Genomic DNA, 21,396 nt, shown 5'->3' on the forward strand with positions numbered 1-21,396 from the left:
AGGGCTTAGACAAAAGGAGGGAAGAGGGCCCTGCTCTGAGGATCTTACAATCAGAGACAGATTACATGAGGTGCAAGCAAGTGGGAGGTGGCTTGATAACAGGATGTAAGCAGGCAGAGATGGTCAAGGCAGGAGGCAGGGGGTTGGAGGACCAGCCTCAGGACTAGGCTATGCAGCGGAGGGGTATAAACTAAGCTGCAATTGCAAAATTGGGGCTGTTCATTTGGGGTTTTATGCTTGCTTCACAAAGGTGAAAAGAAATCCCCAATCAGCACTGACTACCTGAATAGTCCCAGGGATCACTTAGCCATGGTTATTTACAAAGCAGGGTATGCCCAATTTATACTACATATCTGAGAGATTCCATGGGTTACAGTTTTAGGCAGGACTCTTGATTACATTTGTGTTAAGGTATATACATATTCAGCGTGTATGCACAGCAATTATGCCGAGAATCTCTGGGCGCAAATCGCTCAGTGCATACATACTGAGCGATATTCTCCCGTCCAATGGATTTCCATGGGGTGGACAGCTTCCCATAGTAGGACACTATGAAAAGCCATCCACCCTGCAGATGAGCTTCGGCGGCAGATGATGATGCAGGAGCAGGCATCAGTGCTCACCCCCGTGCCATACAACCCTGGGTGGCATTTGAGCTGAAAGCAGCTCAAACGGTAATCTTAACTGTTTCATCGCCAGAGGAAGATCCGTAGGTTTACCTCAGATCTACACCTACAGATGACATCAAGCAATTGTCAATTCTATATAATAAGATGTTCATTTATTAAGCATCAGGTTCTAAAATCTGCTGGTTCTGATTACGCTTACAGTATGTCAGATATTTTGATAGGCAAATACTTCTACAAGCTATGTTTTAGTAAAAAAAATTACGCTTTTAAATTCTGGGTATAAAGTCAGAACCTAGCTCTTCGTAAATAAACCCTAAAGTGTGGTACAGGTCACAAACTATCATTTAAGGCAACCCTCCTCCCCTTTCTCAAGTGTGACACAATTGCAAATAGCCACCATGCACTCTCCCCATTACATTCTGGCTAGTTCAATGTGAAGTAAACTGCACTTAAACTCACACAGCAAACTTAAATAAAGCAGGGTATCTGGCTTTATTTGTGTGGGCTTTTTTATTACTGCACTTTCCCCAAATTTAAAAGCCTGCAAATGTATTTAGTTTCTTAAACAGCACTGCATATTCTGTGGTCCTTTACAATTGGAAACAGTGATACAACCAAATGGGTAGCATCAAACTGACAGAGGTAGGAGGGCCCTTCTCACAAGCTTATACTTTATAACAGTTACAAATAAAATATTATGTTTTAGACTATTTTGCACAGCATTATAGTTCCATATAGATTGGGCAGCAAGGATGGTGCAATGAGGTCACAGCAATGAGGTCATGGGTTCAATTTCCACCATGGCCCTAACTGTGCGGAGTTTGAATATTCTTCCCGTACTTGCTTGGGTTTCTTCCTGGTTCTCTGGTTTCCTCCCACAATCCAAAGTACACTGGTAGGTTAATTGACTCCCAACAAAATTAACCTTAGAATTAATTTGTGTGCATGTACATGTGGTAGGGAATATAGATTGTAAGCTCCACTGGGGCAGGGACTGATGTGAATGTTCAAATATTCTCTGTAAAGTGCTGAGGAATATGTGTGTGCTACATAAATAGTTCTTAATAAGATAATAAAAGAATAAGTACCTCCTAACTCTGTAAATAAGTGTAAGATGCAACCATCTGTTTCTGGTAGTTCCTTGGAAGTTTACAAAGTAAAACAGTTTCAGCTATGTAATTGCATTGCAAATCTGCCTAACAGATACACTATAATGATGCAAATTACCTTTAGCTTTGTATAGAAACAAACACAGAAAGCTGAAAAATTAGCTTACCCTTCTCCCCCAACTTTTGTTATTTTAAGTCGAAAGTCCACTGAATTCAAGTTTGGCGGCTTCCATTTCAAAATGTCATCACAGCGACCACCTTTGTATTTCTATAATAATAAAAATAGAAGTATACAATTTAAAACAAAGCATCATTCAGTGTATAGCTAACCTTGGACTGCTGTGTGTATTATAGAACACAGCAAATGCTTCGCCGACTATTTAACACATTCATATTAAGTTGAAAGTTCTTTCAAAGAGACAAAATAAATAAATTAATGAAAATACATTTTATAGCACTGAGAATATAGTTTAAATACATTGCAATCAAAAAGCATGTGTGTATTTGTTTTCCAACTGCAGTAACAGGTACAGATCTTATACTAATTTCGTTTGCTAGCAATCCAATACAAAAATAAATTGATCACCTAAAGTTTGCCATACATGACAGACTTACATACATTCCAACCAAATTAGGACAGCAAACATATGCCTCCTTATACTAGGTCAGGCATGTTCACACTGTGGCCCTCCCAGCATGCCTTGCCATAGTTTTAGCATTCCCTAATAGCAAAACTGTGTCAAGGCATGATGGGACTTGTAGTTTCATAACAGCTGGTGGGCCATAGTTTGGACATGCCTGTACTAAGTGCTTAGGATTTTTCTTTTTTTGGGCATAGCGATGTGTGGCGCAGGGCACTCATATTGCTTCTCCTTTGTCTGCCTTTTAATTCATATTGCTAATTAAGTTGCACACAGAAACTACATGACATTCCTATACCCTTGAATTGTACTTTCTCTCGTATTAGTGACGCAAATAACAAGAATACTTTGTAAAAAAAGTGTGGTTGCCAAATAGCTTTATTTGGCATGATTTTCTAATCCAATAAGCATCATATCCAATCAAAATTCAATAACATTAGATCTAATGGGACAAAAATGAAAACTGTCTTCTGGTAAGCCATAAGGTGCATACACACGTAAAGATTTTCTGTCTGATCTATCTGGTGGGAACAAAAACCTGGAAATGTATGGGAGCAACTGACAATCAAAAAATTGTTCCCAAACACTTAAAAACAGACAGTGATCAGTCAGACAAATTGTTTAATCATTCTGATATAACAAATTTATCAACGCATATATTTATTTTTCTGTTTTCCTGCATTTGGGTGGAAATTTTGGATTGTCATATGCTCCTATACATTTCCAGGTTTTTGTTCCCGCCAGATAGATCAGACCGAAAATCTGTACGTGTATATGCACCTATACATTATCAAAAAGTGTTGATAACAGTTTTGGAACATTAATCATGATTGTTAAATCTGTACTGTACATTACTTTGACCTATTTCCTATGTAAACATGCATACAAGCCTAAATAATCTAATGGGGTAGGAGGGCACCTCCAAACATGCAGTAGCCAGGAAAACAGCACACTAGGCCAAGGATTTTGGGCAATCCAGCCATCGCTAGCTTTATAGTGCAATAGCTCATCTGGAAACTAACCATAACAAATTGCCTCTCTCAGGGTGGTACTACAATGCCTTTAACATAAACACAGGCATATGCACTCAGTAAATCAGTGTCTCATAACAAGCCTGTTTTTCCTTTCCCCATGCAGTGAGACCCTGAGACAAGCCCAGCCACAGCTTTCATTAGCCTTCTACAGGTGCAGACTTCTATCAATCTGTAGGCATAAAAACCCCAAATAGGTATTTTGGATGGAGCCCTTCCATCTCTCTCACATCCACGTTCTCAGGTCCCATTATCAGGCTTTTACTGAAAGACCAAACTTTATCTACCATTGATCACTTCAAAGGAGGGGGGGGGGGGGGGGATACACATGGAGCACTTGCGTAATTTTTAAGAAATCTAGTCAGATTGCTTAGAAATGGGGCTAAAATTACCCCGTGTGCTGGCCATCCTCACCCAAATTATTTGCTATAGGGAATATAGATTTATTGTATATTTTTGTATCAAAAGCCTGAAACCAATATACTATACAACAGAAGCTTGAGATAGCTGAAAAACTATTCAAATAGTTATTATGGACTTTATGGAGCACTCCAGTGTTCAAATATTAGGATTATTTTGGCAATTGCAGAACTAGTGTTGTATTGTTAAGGATGTTTCTAGCCTTTGCATAACCTGTGTGAAGCTGTTGTCAGTGAGGCCTAATTTATTGGGGTATATATTTTGGGCTAGTGTTCATTTAAAACAAGCTAATTGATGTCCTTTGATTAGCTGGTCATATGACCTCAGCTGTAGCCTCTTCTAATCAGACCTGGTATATATCTTCACTTATAAGGCAGTCCTCTGCCTGGGCAGTTCTCTAAGTTAGAAATATACTAAGTGATAAATTATAAAGTGATATTACTTTTAAAGAACAGTTAAAAAAACAGTTAAAAAAACATTGAACAACATCAAGCAAGGTAAATACACATTATTACATCATGCTCCCCAAACTGCTACTTCTCATTTCATTACATGGAATTTTCACCAAACTTCACTCATCCTGTAATCTCCCTGACACTCACCACTCTGTGCAAATTACCTCTTCTATTATTCACTCCCCTCTTCTAAACACTCATGAGCTCTTTACTTACTTCTCTACTTGCACTTTCACATCCACATCCCACCAACAATACAAAAAAACACAAACATCCACCTTTATCTATCTCTCCTTTCTAATCTTATTAGCTGGTGACATATCACCAGACCCAGGCCCAAACCACCTGTCCCCCTCAGAGTTTACTGGTTGTATGCTTAGAAATTCGGCTAACCTCATAAATATCACATGCCTCCCACCACACTCCAAACAACTTAAATGTGCCATATTGAATGCATGCTCTGTTTGCAATAAATTAACATCCATCCATGACCTCTTTATCTCTCACAAATTCAACCTGCTGGCAGTTACAGAAACCTGGCTCACACAATCAGACACGGCCTCGCCTGCAGCACTGCCACATGGTGGTTTCCACTTCACTCACACATCCAGGCCTGGTAACTGTAAAGGAGGTGGGGTTGGTATATTACTGTCACAAGACTTCACATACTCCGTTCTACCACCTGTTCCTTCACTCACATTTACATCATTTGAAGTTCACTCTATTAGGGTTTTTTCCCCTTTCTATCTGCGTGTTGCTGCTATCTATCGCCCACCTGGGCTTCCCAAAACTCAATTTCTAGAAGATTTATCTGCCTGGCTCCCCCATTTCTTATCCTCTGACATCTCCACTGTCATCCTGGGTGACTTCAATATTGCTATTGACAGTCCACCATCTTTGCATGCTTCCAAACTTCTCTCTCTAACCACCTCTCTCGGCCTCTCCCAATGGTCTGACTACTCATGAGGAAGGCCACTGCCTTGACCTTGTTTTCACCAGGCTGTGCTCAGTCTCTGATTTTACTAACACTCCCTTCCCTCTCTCTGATCACAATCTCATTACCCTCTCACTCTCCTCCATTACCCCAAGCTCACTGACACTGAAATCATGCAAGCATACTCTAACCCGCAGAAATACTAATGCAATTAATTTTCCACAACTTACCACCTCCCTGCCACAACAGCTCTCACTAATTTCTACATTTACCTCTCATGACTCTGCTGTTTCCCACCTCTACCAGACTCTTGAAACTGCCCTTGATGACGTGGCTCCAGCTACCCATTACACCCCACGTAGGCTTAGATGCCAACCGTGGCACACAAAAACAACAAGACAACTACGAAATCAGTCACGTAAAGTAGAACGCCAATGGCGCAAATCTCGTAGAATTACTGATTTCCTCACATATAAAACTAGCTACCACTCCTACTGCAATGCTTTGGATGCTACCAAACAAACATACTACCAATCTCTCATCTCTTCTCATGCCACCAACCCTAAGCTACTTTTTAACACCTTTAAGTCTCTTCTGTACCCTCCCCCTCCTCCCCCACCGGCTACCATCAGTGCACAAGAACTTGCCTCCTACTTTAAGGACAAAATTGATAACATCCGAGATGAAATGGTATGCTCTTCCACAACCTCTAACCCTCTTTCTTTCCCACCTGAACCCTCTGGCACTTTCTCTTCATTTGAGCCCACAAATGAAAAGGAAGTATCCGCACTCTTCTTATCCTCTTACTCTACTACCCCTCCTCTCGATCCTATACCTGCGCAAGTCATTAAAAATCTATTTCCTGTGATTATTCCAACCTTAACTAAAATCTGCAATCTCTCTCTTACTACTGGTACTTGTCCTTCTCTGATCAAACATGCAGTGATAACTCCTATTCTAAAAAAACAGAATTCCGACCCTAACTCTCTCTATAACTACCGTCCTATATCTCAGCTCCCATGCCTCTCCAAGCTACTGGAGAGACTTGTCTACTCTCGCCTCACAAACTTTCTTAACTCTAACACCCTATTAGACCCACTTCAGTCAGGCTTTCGCTCTCAGCACTCCACTGAGACAGCACTCCACTGAGACAGCACTGACTAGTGGTGAATGATCTGGTAACGGCTAAGTCTAAAGGCCATTACTCACTACCTATACTTCTTGATCTTTCTGCTGCATTTGACACCGTTGATCACTCTCTTCTCTTACAAACACTACACTCCCTAGGTCTTAATGATACAACCCCTTCCTGGTTCACATCTTACCTATCTGATCGCTCTTTCAGTGTTCACTTCTCTAACTCTTCTTCCTCTTCATTACCTCTGTCAGTCGGAGTTCCGCAAGGTTCAGTCTTAGGTCCTCTGCTTTTCTCCATCTATACCTCCTCTCTTGGCAAACTAATCAGCACTTTCGGATTTCAGTATCACTTGTATGCTGATGATACTCAAATCTATCTGTCAACCCCAGAGTTGTCACCAGTAGTTTTGGGTCGAGTCACTGATTGTCTCTCTGCCATCTCATCTTGGATGTCTTGTCGCCAACTCAAACTCAATATTTCCAAAACGGAATTACTTATATTCCCGCCAATTAAGAACAGTTACCATCCTGACATTTCCATTGCTGTTGACAACTCTATAATCTACCCTACCCCACAAGCTCGTTGCTTAGGGGTCATCCTCGACTCTGAACTGTCCTTTCTTCCCCACATTCAATCTGTTTCAAATCATGTTACATGCATCTAAGAAACATATCCAAAATACGACCCTATCTCACACAAGACACTACCAAATCTCTTATCCATGCACTCATTATACCCCGCATTGATTATTGCAATAATCTCCTAACTGGTCTTTCCAAGAACAGACTCTCACCACTGCAATCAATTTTAAATGCTGCTGCTAGGCTGATCTTCCTTGCAAGACGCTCATCGTCTACTGATCCGCTCTGCCAGTCCCTCCATTGGTTGCCTGTATATTACCGTATTCAATATAAAACACTTCTACTTGCATATAAAGCTATTAACCATACTGCACCAGCATATATCTCTGCACTTGGAATGCCCTTCCATGCACATTAAGACTCTCCACCAGTCTCCAAACTCTCAAGCGTTCCCTGAAAACTCACCTCTTCAGGCAAGCCTATCATATTTAAGTTCTACATGCATAACCCTCCGAGGCACTTATGTATTATATAGCTTCCCTTCTGGACTTGTAACTTGGTGGGACTGCTATGCTATTACTGGTGCCTGTCCTTGTGTTTCCCCCCTATATCCCTATAGATTGTAAGCTTGCAGCAGTGCCCTCCTACCTCCAAGTCTGTCTGTTACCCAGTTTGTCTTATCACTGTCTACTATTGTAAAGCGCAACGGAATCTGCTGCGCTATATAAGAAACTGTAAATAAATAAATAAATAATTTCACAAACTTGACAAAAAGTACATATCGGACAGATATTAAAATAAAATCCTAACTTAAGAAGAATAAACCTGTGTTTAAATGTTAATATGATTCAAACAATTCCCAATAGTTAATTCTTTAACAATTGGGTATAAATACAGTTATTAACAATAAGGGAAAAGCATATTAAGATTCAAAACTGCATAAAAAAAGTAAAATACCTAATTATAAGCAATTAGCATGTGACTTTTAAAGACCTCGTTTAAAGTGTGCTGCATTGGAAATTGAATAATAATTACAGCTTATGTTTTCATATTCTTCACAAATTTGATGGATAACCCTTTGAAATCTGTTTCAGCACTTCTCATGGAAGTAGAGGTCAAAGCGATGGTATGAATTGATGCAGCGGCTTCCTTGCACTTGACAATAGCAGATGAGTAATATAGTGGACATATACACCTACTATTTTGGAGGGGCGTATCAGCATCTTTGTGGAGATGGTGTCCATACAGAAATCAATCCCTTTAAGTCAAGGTAATTTGGCCACATCTACATAAGTATAATTGCCTGATGTTTGTGTGTATGGATGTTCCACAATAACTCTCAAACACTTTAACTAATCCTCTTCAAACTTTGCACACTACCGTATCCTCTTAAGGGACAATCTAAGTTTGAAGATGGGTTTAATTGGATGACCCCCTTAAGGGTGCTGTCATAAGGGTCTATGCTATTTCTGTTGTTTTCATGCATTGTGATATGTCGTTGAAAAGCTTATGACTTTCTGAAAAAAACCAGGGCCGCTGAAAGCGTCACCGGACCCCGGTAAAAAGGGGTCTGGTCAACAGGAGGGGCATGGCCAATGGGAGGAGGTGTGGCCACAACCCTGTAAAAAAAATGCAGAGGATGCAGGCTGTGTGTCAGTGCACAGACTGCTGTTGCCTCCCTCCCCCACTCAGCACAAGGCACTGAGCAGCAAGTGCTGAGCCGGGGGAAAGAGGCTGTGCTGCTGTGGCAGCCTCTGCTCTCTACTCCCATGGTTCAGTCTCTGCAGCGTGGAGGTGGGCGCTGGTCATGGTTATCCTGGGGCTAGTTTGTCCTGTCCCAGACATACTCACCACAGAAGGGTCAGCTGCTGGCTTTAGCAGCAGCCCCTGCTCCCCTGGGGCTGCTGCTGGCTTCGGCTGTTTACAGCCATTAGAAGAAGTTTAAGGGCACTTGGGGGTGCTCGGGTGCTCAGCCATTAGTCTGTTCCTTTGGATGCCCGAACACACGAACGACTGAAGGATTGGCAATGACAGGGGGGGATGAGCGGGGGATGGTGTTGCGCCAGTGGTTCACTGCTGGAGGCACCCTTTCTTTACAGAGGCATGCCCGGAAATTTCTTGGGAGAGCAGAGTTCTGGCCATACCACCAAAGAGGTTAAAGGCCTATAAGGGTCCATTAAATTAAAAACATTTTCACTTTACAAAACTTTTGAGAATTGCATACACAAACTTTTGGATGTGTGGTATAATTATCCTGTAGCCACATTTCAACATATTTTAAAACTTGTTTGTACATCTAAAATTTACTTTTAATATCAACAGAAAGGTTAACAAGCAAAAAAAAAAAAAAAAGCTGGTATATTTATCATGGCAAACTTTCTAAAATAAAGTCCATGCCAACGTGAATAATTCATACCCCCACTATCCACGTTGAAATAGAGATGATTTTAGATAGCGTGGGCGAACGAAGCGAGACCCACAAGGGGACACAGACGCTGCTGTGACTGAGATGCTGCTACCATGAAACTAAACAAGTACCAAACAATCTATAATGGTCTGCCTACATCAGAATTCAGAGTGAGTGCTGATTAACATTTTAACACACACAGAATAGAGTGTGCCTTCTAGTGTATCACCACCACCTCAAGTTTTTCAATCAAACACAATAATTATATAGTTAATAGTAAAAAAAATTGTACAAACATTTTATTAAAAAGCAAATAATTAGCAGCATGAAATGTTACAATAATATTGCGAGTTACAAAGTTTTCATCACAGATAACCCGACGTGTTTCCTCAATCAGACTTCATCAGGGGTATACATATATTCGATGTTAGAATGCATCTTTATCGTAAGACCAAATATAAATGGGTCCGGTTCCTTTAAGGTTCCCGAACAGAGTGAGCATTAGTTGCTGGTCTCAACTGCGATATGGAATCAGAGTAAACAGTCTGTAAAGAAGTCCAGAGTGAGGGGACTTAACCGTAGGTCAGTGGTTCCCAAACTGTGTGCCGTGGCTCCCTGGGGTGCCTTGGGACACTTGCAGGGGTGCCCTGGGTTGGTGGTCCAGGACCAATTCAAATGATTCATGATCAATTATTTATGGACAAAACCAGTGCTGGTGGCTGCCAATCATAAAATATGTACAAACAGAAGCAAATCCTGCCCTTTACCACATATTGGAACCTAAGAATCCCATATAAACACAATCTATTGTATTTTTGGGGGCCTAGGGGTGCCCTGGGAAAATTCTGATACTCAAAGGGTGCCGCGATTCAAAAAAGATTGGGAACCCCTGCCGTAGGTCCTATCCGACTGATCAAAAATGTTGCAATAAGTATCCAAGTGTGTGCAAACACTGCAAAGCTGCAGAGTCTGGAGCTGTGTGGAAACAATTTATGTCTTGTCTTGAGAAAGGCCACCTGGTGGCCGAAACGTAGACTACAAGCTGTACAAAGTGGTAAAGTACCCTTATTAAAAGAAGTCTTTTGAGGCTGTGGTGAGTGCCCTCATTGGAGTATTGTACCCTACACTACTATATCTATCTATCTATCTATATATCTATATATTGTAAAATAGAGGTACAGTACCCCTCATGAACATTGATTGATGTGTGTAGTATATGGCTTATGTTTTAAATATACCACAATTAAAAGTGATTTATTCCTATCCACAGTGGCTTGTTTTTTTAAATAAACATTTTTCATAGAGTTCTCAATATCTTCTGTCTCAATGCTGTTTCCTCACGTACTGGAATGTAATGACAGGTTGTAGGAACCTTGATGCCTCCATTATGTGTCAGTAACATTACTTCCAGAGTTAAGCAATTTACACACTACATAATTAGTAGACACATTTTACAATCAGTTGATCGGCCTGTTTTACTGTGTAGTCAACCATGCCTGTGATTATTCATCTGCATCTGGTTACTATAATGTTGTTGGATCCTGGAGTGGTTTGATATTTTGCTTGCAAAAGGTTTTACATGACTAAAACATTGCAACAATTTGATGAATTTATGCTTGGAAAACAGCTATTAAATCTGATAAATATCTGTATGCTTGGCGAGTGCCTACTACCGTATCCATTTGATAATATTTACACCTTATAGGTAGTGTTTTAACAAGTGGATGTTGAGAGCTCAGGAAGCCGGCAGTCAGATTACAGACTCCAGAACCCAGATGGAGGGAATCCCAACAGGTGACAGGTAAGTATACTGATCGGGATCCTAGCTGATGGTATTTTGGCATTGGGATCCTGAGTTCTGGCGCCAGTGTTATAAGAGCAATCGGGATGCTGGTGTCTGTATACTGAACACCAGCATCCTGACTGCCGGGATTTTAAACGTATCCCCAGTAGACTGTTTTGTTCTCATGGGGGTATATTTACTAAAGTCCAAGGGTCGAAAAAGTGGATATTTTGCCCATATCAACCAATCAAATTCTAGTTATCTTCTCGAAGAAGCTAGATAAATAAAATCTAATTTGTTGCCCTCTGCAACGTCTCGCACGCTAGTAAATATACCCCCAAATCCCTCTCCTCTTGTGTGGTAATAATCCACAACACATAATGATAAAAACTTAAGGTGGCCATACACACACACAGATATTTCTGCAGCTCTGTCTGGTTGGAACAAAAACATGGTTATGGATGAGAGCAAATGACAGTTGACCATTTGCTTGGAAATGCTGGAAAACTGACAATCTGTCACTCATCCATAACATGTTTTTGTTCCAACCAGCCAGACCTGAAGATAAATCTTACTAGTGTATGGGCACCTTTATGAAGTACATTATTTGAGCAAACATGAGTAGCAGGAACAATACTGTATCACAGAGGAATAGCATGAAACAGTTTAGCATGCGCACCATCAATTTTTATAGCAATAAGTACTTTTTTTTTTTTTAAATTAGGGATGCATGCATGGTCCAGATACACCAAGAAAAATCGTTTAAGTAAAACTGAAACAAGTGGTGCTCCTACTAAGAATTTTACATTTTCAGAGGAAAAAAAAATGACTGCCACTTCAGTACCAAAAATAACCGTATAATAATGAGATTAACATCTAGTCTTCAAAAACACCCCCCCCCCCCAAACAAAAGCAAAGTAAATAAACTGTATGTCTCTCCACTTCAAAAATGAAATGTAATTTGCAGTGAACATCTTTGCAAGTCCTTTAGGATTCTTTCATCAAACACATAAGCTGTGTACACACGGTGCAATATATTGCTTAGTGTCCCGTTTTCATCAGCAACCAAAGATGGTTGCTGAAGAAAAGGAGACTCTGCCGGGGGAGCCGCAGGGGGAAATAGCTGGCCCAGGAGCATGCTTCTGCGACCAGCACCCATTAGGGACTGAATACGGGAGCACGCATCCGATGATTATCGCACACAGCACATAGAAATCACTGGCAATATGGTCGCTCAGAAACCATATTGCCAGCGATATGTGCTTAAAATCGCCCCGTGTGTCTTAAAAGAGAGCAGGAAGACCTTTAGCTGAGAAACATGATGAAACAATGTCAAGCAAGTCAGTCATGAAAGCTCTTATATCACACTCATTGCACCATAAATGCAAGGATATGTGAATAGCAAGGGTAAAGATTCTATTAATACTGCAGAATATAAATACACATCTGATTCACACAGAAATATGTGTCATAAAGACTCTGCGTGAACTATCTTTGAATGACGTTTCAGCTTACCCGTCATCGCCTCTTTTAGGTGTATATGCCCCTTATATAGAATAATAATAATAATTCCATTTATTGTGTTTTTCCATGAATCTACTATTGCTTTTTATTCTTATTATTCACGAACAAATAACAAAATATTGTACAGATGAAAGTCTACTTACCAAAATATGCTTTATTAGTATTTTTTTTATATGAACATAGAGCTGACTGCTAAACAAATTCCTATCCTTTATTTTCACATAGCAGTTAAAAATTATGTAGCGCTTTTAAGAACATTATTGTGACAACTGGTATGTTCAATAGTAAGGACTTCAAATGGTTAATGCTTTATTAAATAATAAAAGGTAACATCCAGGCTCTGTTAAACTGTAGCAATCAATTCATTGAATCTATGCTGTATGGTCATTTCTGACTTGCACAGAATACAGCTTCTGCAGGGGATGCGGTCATCTATTAGAATGAACTTAGGTCTACAGTCATTAGGTCGACCCCACTAGGTCGACTGGCAGGAAGGTCGACCTGACTTAAGGTCGACATGGGCCAAGGTCGACATGACTTAAGGTCGAATTTGCATAAAGGTCGACATGAGGAAGGTCGACTGGTCATAAGGTCGACATGGGTTTTTCACTGTTTTTTGAGCCGACATGTGCCGACAGGCGGTATTTCATGCCCTACCATCCACTAGGGCGTGGTGGGAGAATAAAATAGTGTGCCGAGCGCAGCGAGGCACCGTGCCCGAAGCATTGCGAGCGAAGCGAGCGATGCGAGGGTCCGATTCTCATTGCCAACTGTGCCCATGTCGACTGTGTCGACATTCGGATAAAAAAACAGTGAAAAACCCATGTCGACCTTATGACCAGTCGACCTTCCTCATGTCGACCTTTATGCAAATTTGACCTTAAGTCATGTCGACCTTGGCCCATGTCGACCTTAAGTCAGGTCGACCTTCCTGCCAGTCGACCTAGTGGGGTCGACCTAATGACTGTAAACCTAAATGCAGTCTGACGAATGATCCCATTCCTTCTGCACAGTCTACTAGCTAATATTCATGTAAATGATACCAGTTTCACACCAAAATACCTGGGTCTGACCTGTTACTGAACAAGGTCTCAAAGCCATGTCACAGCAGCTTGAAATCCCATTCACACCGAAGGCTATTTCTGAGTCTCCCCAGTGCTTGGAGATAAGAATCCGCACCAGTGATCTGGCTCTCTGTTTTAGGATGACCCAGGTGACCACGGGCTACACAGGTTGGTGCTAGGCTTGACCTTAGTAGATAACTGGGTAAGATTATCAGGTGACATAAGCTGGGTAGACCTTTCCACACCAAACGTAAGGTGCCCACACACTACAGCAATTTTTGGGCCGATTTATCTTCTAACTAAAATGGTTCACGCGATCTGATGCGCACTCCTGCTGATCTTTAGCTACATCTTCTCATCTTCCCTGCTGCAGGGAAGATGAGAAGATGCACCTAAAGATCTGTGGCACTTGGGTGCTTGTGTATTATGGATGCTCAGGGGTTCAGGTATTTGGGAGTTTACGTGCATTTGGCCGTTTCAGTGTTCAGGTGCGTACAGTGTTCAGGCTCCCAAGATAGGGGGGGGGGGGGGGGGGGTGGTGTGCAGTTGATGGGTTGAGAGACATACGAACAATTTTTCATGAAATCTTAACATAAATATTTTGTCACAATGTACTCTTTGCATAAAATCTATTGTCCAGAACTGATGGGGAAGTTCAAGGGAAATCTTAAGGCAAATGTTATCTTTAACACATCTTTCTAGTGGGTACCTTTTTAAGCCCCATACACATTAGGAGATATTGTTCACAATATTGCTCAAAGGGCGCCTAGTGTGTAATATCACCTAGTGTGTACACTCCATGTCGTTAATGATGCGTACTCCCGCGCGTCATTAATGACCTTCTCCCTTTTCCAACCATGTCTGAACAAGAGAGTCCTCATTAACGACGGTCATGCTGCAGCCAAGGCATGAACGTTGCACTCCCCCTGCTGTCTCTCTCTCTGACATCCCCGGCATCTGCAAATGTGTATGCACTTGCCGATGCCAGCACCCCACCGGGTTCCTGCCAAGATCAATGTCGGCGGGGACCGGTTATGTGTGAATGGGGTTTAAGACTCAGGTTGTCCCAGCAATAACCCGGGTAATAGGTTTGGTGGGAAAGGGGTATTGGGGAGCTCTAGAACTATTGTTTTCAGCAAAACTCAATTGCTTTATTAACAATACATTCAAAAACTGTATAGAAATTAGCAATAAACACATTATTTATAAAAAAATAACCACATTTAGCAAAGTGGATTATGAAGACATTCTTGGTCACAAGACAAATAATTCTAGTAATTAATAAATGCAACTTAAACTGGCATTGTGATCTTCTGAATCTGGAGTTGCCTAGCTCTGTTACTAGTTAACAGTATGCAGTTTTTGGAAAAGGAGATATTCAACAGCACATTTGAATGGAGACAAAGTGTAAATTCAGGATGATATTTAACTCTGGACTTTATCTTCATTTCAATGTATGAAAATGTCTCTTTTTGGGTTTAGTTGTCAGTCTTTGATTTATCTATGCCGAAAATCCAGAAAACAAAACACATATGGTAAGCAATTTATCTGCAGCTTAACTAAAAGCTTTATAATGGAGTCTATATTTCCCAGATTAACCGAAGCAGATGTTAAATTTTACATAATAAAACACAATTTAGTACTAGATTAAGAGATATTTGAATTAATGGTCTACTACAATTGAGGATTGAAAATAAATCATTTAAATGCCAACTGGCAAATGCCTGAGCAGGTCTATAACCAAATGTTTATCATTAAGGTTACAAAGAAATAAGAAAATAGAAGACCAATACAACACACAAAGGGGGTTATTCCGGTTGGCTCGCTAAGCAGCAGTAGTTCGCTGCTTAGCGAGCCTTATAACACAGCCGGGCATAAGAATGCACACCCCCGCCACCTTGCGAATAGATGTTTCGCATTCGACGACCATCAAATGATTTCTAAGTCAGTCTGGGCCCCCAGAAGACAGGTGCCCGTCCGCGGTTGCATGGAAATGCCCAGCATTTTCCTGGGCGCACCCAGTGTTTTCGAGGGTATGCCCAGGAAACGCAGGATGTTTGCATGTGAACGCCCCCCGTCCGCCTTCATCTCCCCCCCATACGAGTGCCACTTCAAATATGCAAGTCATCAAAGGTGCCCGCACAGAAGTCCTACACGTGCGCATAAGCAATGTGCTTAAACATCAGTCACCCGTGCAAACACGCCGGGTACCAATTAAACTAGATTCAGGCCCAAAGTACAATATTAAAACGCTGTGGCATACAGACCAAAATATTACGACTGGAAAAATTCAACAAATACAATAACTGCTGTAATATTGTGTGTGTCTAGGATAAACTACAATAATGTGCTTTCAATTAAGACACAATTTACTTTTAACGATTAGGATGGGCAGTGGCTATGATACAGGGTTGGTACCCAATGAAAGCTCACTATTATCTAGAATAACCTTCCAAATAAAACATGGTGACCACATATATACAATACTGTATATATATATTGTATTATAATTTGCTTCAATACCATTTAATATACACAGCATTTAGAATTAACTGGGTTGGTTGATTTAAACCATGCTTTAAACCAAATGGTTTAAAAAAACAACAACCCCACAAAACAGTTTTTTATATGCTATGACTACAGGTATGACACCCTTACTTAAAAAAAAAAAATATATATATATATTGGAAGGGAATCCCTGGTATTATTCCACATCCTTGTTGCTTGTGTTCTTCATGCTGACCAAATGCAGTAAATCACACAAACACACAGAGATAGACAGTAGGGGCCTATTTACTATAGTATTGCATATGCAGTGTGATCTGGGCAGGATTAACCTTCCAGGATCACATTGTAATATGCAATTCTGGGAGGATTACAACAGGAGCCCCTCCCTGTGATCGGCTTCACCAGGAGGTCAGAGCTAGTCCAGTGGGGCAGTGTGGTCTGTACCCATATGCTACTGCAATCTCAGAGTGGTGATAGCCCGGGGACCTGATGCGATGCTGCCTGATATTGATACACCTGACAGTATTGCATTCCCCATAGAAACCTATGAGGCATAGGACTGTGAGCAGGACAGGGGTCAGAGATTCCTGCTGCAGTCATTAAGTGTTACATGCGGGGGTTCTTAATACTTACGGCTAACAATCGAAATAAGGTGTTTTTGAGGAATTAGCAGCAAATATTTAATAGTAAATGGGCGCCATAGGGTGGTGGATCAGAAGTGGGTCCTAAATCTGCCTAGCATCAAGCTTCTCCCCCAACATTCCCATAGGACATGAAAAAGATCCCAGATAACTCTTACAATCTTAAAATAACATTAAACAAGCAATATACAGAGAAACACCTCATGGTTTAATCTTCATGTTTACTTCAATTCAAAAACCTTGTGACATATCCAGTGCTAATGCTTAACTCCTTTTTTTTTGTGTTTGTGAGTTTCTCTGAAAAGTAACTTTGCATGTTTTCATTATGTTTACACTAAAATTGGTTTTATTGATAGATTTCAAATAAATCATATCAAAACCTAATAAGTTTGCAATGTTAATGTTGTAAACATTAAAACATGGTTGATCAAGCTTTCTAATACATAACAATGTTTCACAGTATTATTAGAACAAACATTATTACATTTTTTTTATGAAAACATGAATGCAAAACATAAAACGGCTAAAACAAAAAAAGCAGGTTTTTGATTTTTTTTTTCCAACTCTGAGAATTAGAGAAGGTGCCACAAATCAGTCATAGCAGTAAAATAATCAATACTTTGCAGCTGTAGTACACAGTAACAACCCACCAACAGATGAAATAATTTTGTGCATACTTCCACTCTTTAGCGACCCAGAATAACATATGTAAGTGACTACTGTCAGCATGTCCCCCAAAAAAAGGAATTTGTTTAAAAAAAAAAAAAAAAGAGTAAACATTGTTCCTAGCAGCTTAGAAATAGCAGTAAGCTTTAGCGTTTTGATGTATGTGAGGTGAGTGCGATGCATTCAAAGTGCTGAAAACACACCGTCAGGACCTCCTGTGACTGCCGATGAGTGCAGGGCTGTCATTGCTACTTACATGAAAGCATGAGGTCTTCACCTAACAATGACAAAGCGTTTCGATAAATGCTACAGTATGAACCGGTTTATAATGGGTCATTTAAAGTCCATGGCAGAGTGCTGAGCAAATATTTGACACCTTTTTTATTGTATGGTGTGCCGCACATGAAGTAATGACAACAACATTCGCAATATGAATGAATTTGGGATGTTTGGAGTGAAATACATGACTCAGGAGCCCAAACAACTACTAAAAAGCACAGTGGAACTGAACATTGTAAAATTAATTTGGAATAAAATGATAAAATTCCAGAAGCCAGCGGTACACTTTCACCAGTTAGTGCCCTGGCACACCATAATGAGCAGAGATGCAGTGCTAGAATAATGGCTGCATACTATTTAAAGATCCCATTAAGCTGCACTATCAGTTAGTTTGGCTGAGCGGCATGCACAAATATACTGTTAATACCTAGGCTTCATTTAAATAATGAGAGAGTATATTCACTGGGATTTTTAATATCAGCAGGCACAAAAACCTTTATGAAAAACTTCTTATTTTAAGTTTTAATAGCTGAACCACTTTAAGCAACTCCACACGTATTGCATATCCAATGGGGGAAACTTACTAAGAATACAAATACGAAAAATCATTCATATTCTTAATTCAAATGAATATGACTGGTGTAGTCATATTTTCATCCGTATTCTGGAGGATAATTTACTAATCAGTTGTATTTGACTGATTTGTATTATCCAATGGCGTATTGATTCGTATTTTTTTCCGATACAAATTTGTATTTTAAATACAAATTCGTATTTTAAAATACAAATTTGATTTGGTAGCCTGCACGGATCAGTCAGATAAAAAAAAAATACAAATTAAAAAATGGTGTGGGGTTCCACCCACAGCTATAACCAGCCCCAGGCTCACAGAGCCGGTCCTGGTTGTAAAAAATCAGGAAACAATTTGCAGAGGTTCCCTGTATTTTTTTACAACCAACACCAGACCCAAGGGCCGGTCCTGGCTTCATAAAATAAGGGGGCAAAACAAATAGGGCTCCCCAGGATTTTATAAAACCAGCACCAGGCTCAAGGGCCGGTCCTGGTTCCCAAAATACAGGGGACAAAATGATTAGGGGTCCCCCCGTATTTCAAGAACCAGCACCGGGCCCAACCAGCCAGCAGGGTAATGCCACAGCCGGGGGGAGACTTTTTATACAAGTCCCCCTGGCAAAAGCATTCACCCCCTGAACGGTCAGCATGGGCAGGGGTCCTGGGGCCCAAAGAGGGGTCCTGCCCCTCCAGAACTTACCTGCCCAGGCTGAAGCCTGGGGCTGTCCTTGATGCCCCTGGGTGGTGGACATCGAGCTGATTAAATGTGTAAAAATAGAGAAAACCATTGGGTTTTGCTGTGGAACTAGGAGTCCCAGCAAGCCTGGAACGCATACTGGGACTTGAAGAACCACAAGTCCCATCATGCGGCCCATTAATGGGCTTGCTGGGACTCTTAGTTCCACAGCAAAACCAATAGTTAAATAAAAGTACACAGACACATAATTTCACACAGAGCCCATTCATCCATACTTACCTATCTTGATTGAAGATCGGTCCTCTTGTCCAGTAGAATTCCAGTATGGGTATCTGTGGAGGCAAACCATACTTACATCTTCTAGGCGTGGATCAGTCCTCTTCTTTCCCCGTAGGCATCCATGTACTTGGCAAAAAAAAGAAACCGCCGGTACCCGAGCCATCACGAACACGGTGGAGACACAGGTTTTCTTTACATCCTGCGGCTCCTCCACCCGAATGCCGCTATTGGCCAGCTTGGGCCTAGCGGCCAATCACGTCAATAACGGCATTCGGAGTAAGAAGCACTGAATGCAAACATACAGCTCTTCTCAGTGTTCGCAATGGTCCGGGTGTTGGTTTATTCTTTTGCCAAGTACGCTGGACTACATGAGGACAGATCTACGCCGGAGGAGCCCCATGATTATAATTTCCTTCCACAGTTCCCCCTATGGATTTCTTTGAAATTTTATGGATTATGGATTTCTTTTAAACCAGGCCCGGCTCTTTGAGCCTGGTGCTGGTTACGGCCGTGGGGGGAGGACCCCACACCGTATTTTTTTTTTTTACACACTGAAGCCTGCACGGATCTGACTGATCCCTGCAGGCTAAAGCCAAATACAACAGGAAATTGAAGTCTATTTTCCTGGCGTATGTGGCCGGCAATTATCGGCCGTTTACCTTTAATTAGCGGATGTATTTTAATACGCCTGCTTAGTAAATTAGGAACCACCATTATTTTGAATTTCAAACAAAAAATATAATGAAAAAAGCTATTTCCTCGACAGCCTGGTACGATAAGGAGTTACTAGTAAGTGGAGAGGAGCCGTTTTGAGTTAACATAAAAGATAAAAGGGGAAAAAGGAAAAGAACGAGGAAGGAAATATATAATGGATAAATAGATAATGTCAATGATAATGATTGTAAAAGATGCCATGAATTATAAGGTGACATGAAAAAAGAACTGTATAATTGAGAAGAGAAATAACATATAATATGTGATATAAGAAAAGTAATATAATATATGTGATGAGAAAAGTAACAAATTAGTTGTGAAATGTGAATTTTGTATTTTATCGTGTAAAAACGTGTTGTTTTTGTGATAATTTTGATAATATTTAATAAAAAAAAAAAAAGAACCAATGTATACAAATATTATAGCACATAAAAAAATAATAAAAAGCCACCTTTTTTAATACAATGTATTAATGTTTAATATTTATTAAACCAGTGGACAATATAATAGTTACGCTGTTTCCTTAACCTTACTCATTTGTTACCTTTTCACGTTACCCCTAGCAACCACCATGCCATCATTTCATTTGCAGCAGTGGAGCTGTGTCTAAGGCATCTCCTTTCACAGACACTGTGAAAGGTTGTAAAACACATTTACATATGAATAGGTGCAACCACAAACCATAGTCTCTGTGTTGTCTCAGTTTTCCCTTTCAGACCACCTTTGAATAATAATCTACATTTACACCAGGGCTCGACAAAACCCGGGGGCCAGGTCTGGTCAGATCAGCGGCAGCCCGACCCCCGTCTCCCTCTTCTGTCACATAAGCGCCCGCAGTGCCTGACCCCTGCCTCCCCCTCCTTTCAGAGCAGTGACAGCGCGGTGGCTGATCCCCGCATCCCCCTCCTGTCACACTAGCGGTGGCAGTGCGGCTGGGCACAGTCTCCTCCGCCTGTCACACCAGCCACCTGCAGTTCCTGACCCGCGCCTCCCCCTCATTTCAGAGCAGCGGCAGCGCGGTGGCTGATCCCCGCCTCCCCCTCCTGTCACACTAGCGGCGGCAGCGCGGCTGGGCACAGTCTCCTCCACCTGTCACACCAGCCACCTGCAATTTCTGACCCCCGCCTCCCCCTTCTTTCAGAGCAGCGGCAGCCGATCTCCGCCTCCCCCTCCTGTCACACTAGCGGCGGCAGCGCGGCTGGGCACAGTCTCCTCCGCCTGTCACACCAGCCACCTGCAATTTCTGACCCCCGCCTCCCCCTTCTTTCAGAGCAGCAGCAGCCGATCCCTGCCTCCCTCTCCTGTCACACTAGCGGTGGCAGCGTG

General features: G+C 41.3%; 1 protein-coding gene across 1 annotated transcript in view; it reads right to left on the reverse strand.

Annotated features, from left to right (window-relative positions):
* RNGTT (RNA guanylyltransferase and 5'-phosphatase) overlaps positions 1-21,396 on the reverse strand; it is a 327,115-nt gene that overhangs the window by 64,212 nt on the left and 241,507 nt on the right. The window contains exon 13 of the mRNA XM_083177112.1: positions 1,906-2,006. Coding sequence (XP_083033238.1) covers positions 1,906-2,006 — 101 coding nt within the window. The remainder of the gene's footprint in view (positions 1-1,905; positions 2,007-21,396) is intronic.

This window comes from Crinia signifera, chromosome 3 (genome assembly GCF_055691185.1).
Source record: "Crinia signifera chromosome 3, ASM5569118v1, whole genome shotgun sequence".
Lineage (NCBI taxonomy): Eukaryota > Metazoa > Chordata > Amphibia > Anura > Myobatrachidae > Crinia > Crinia signifera.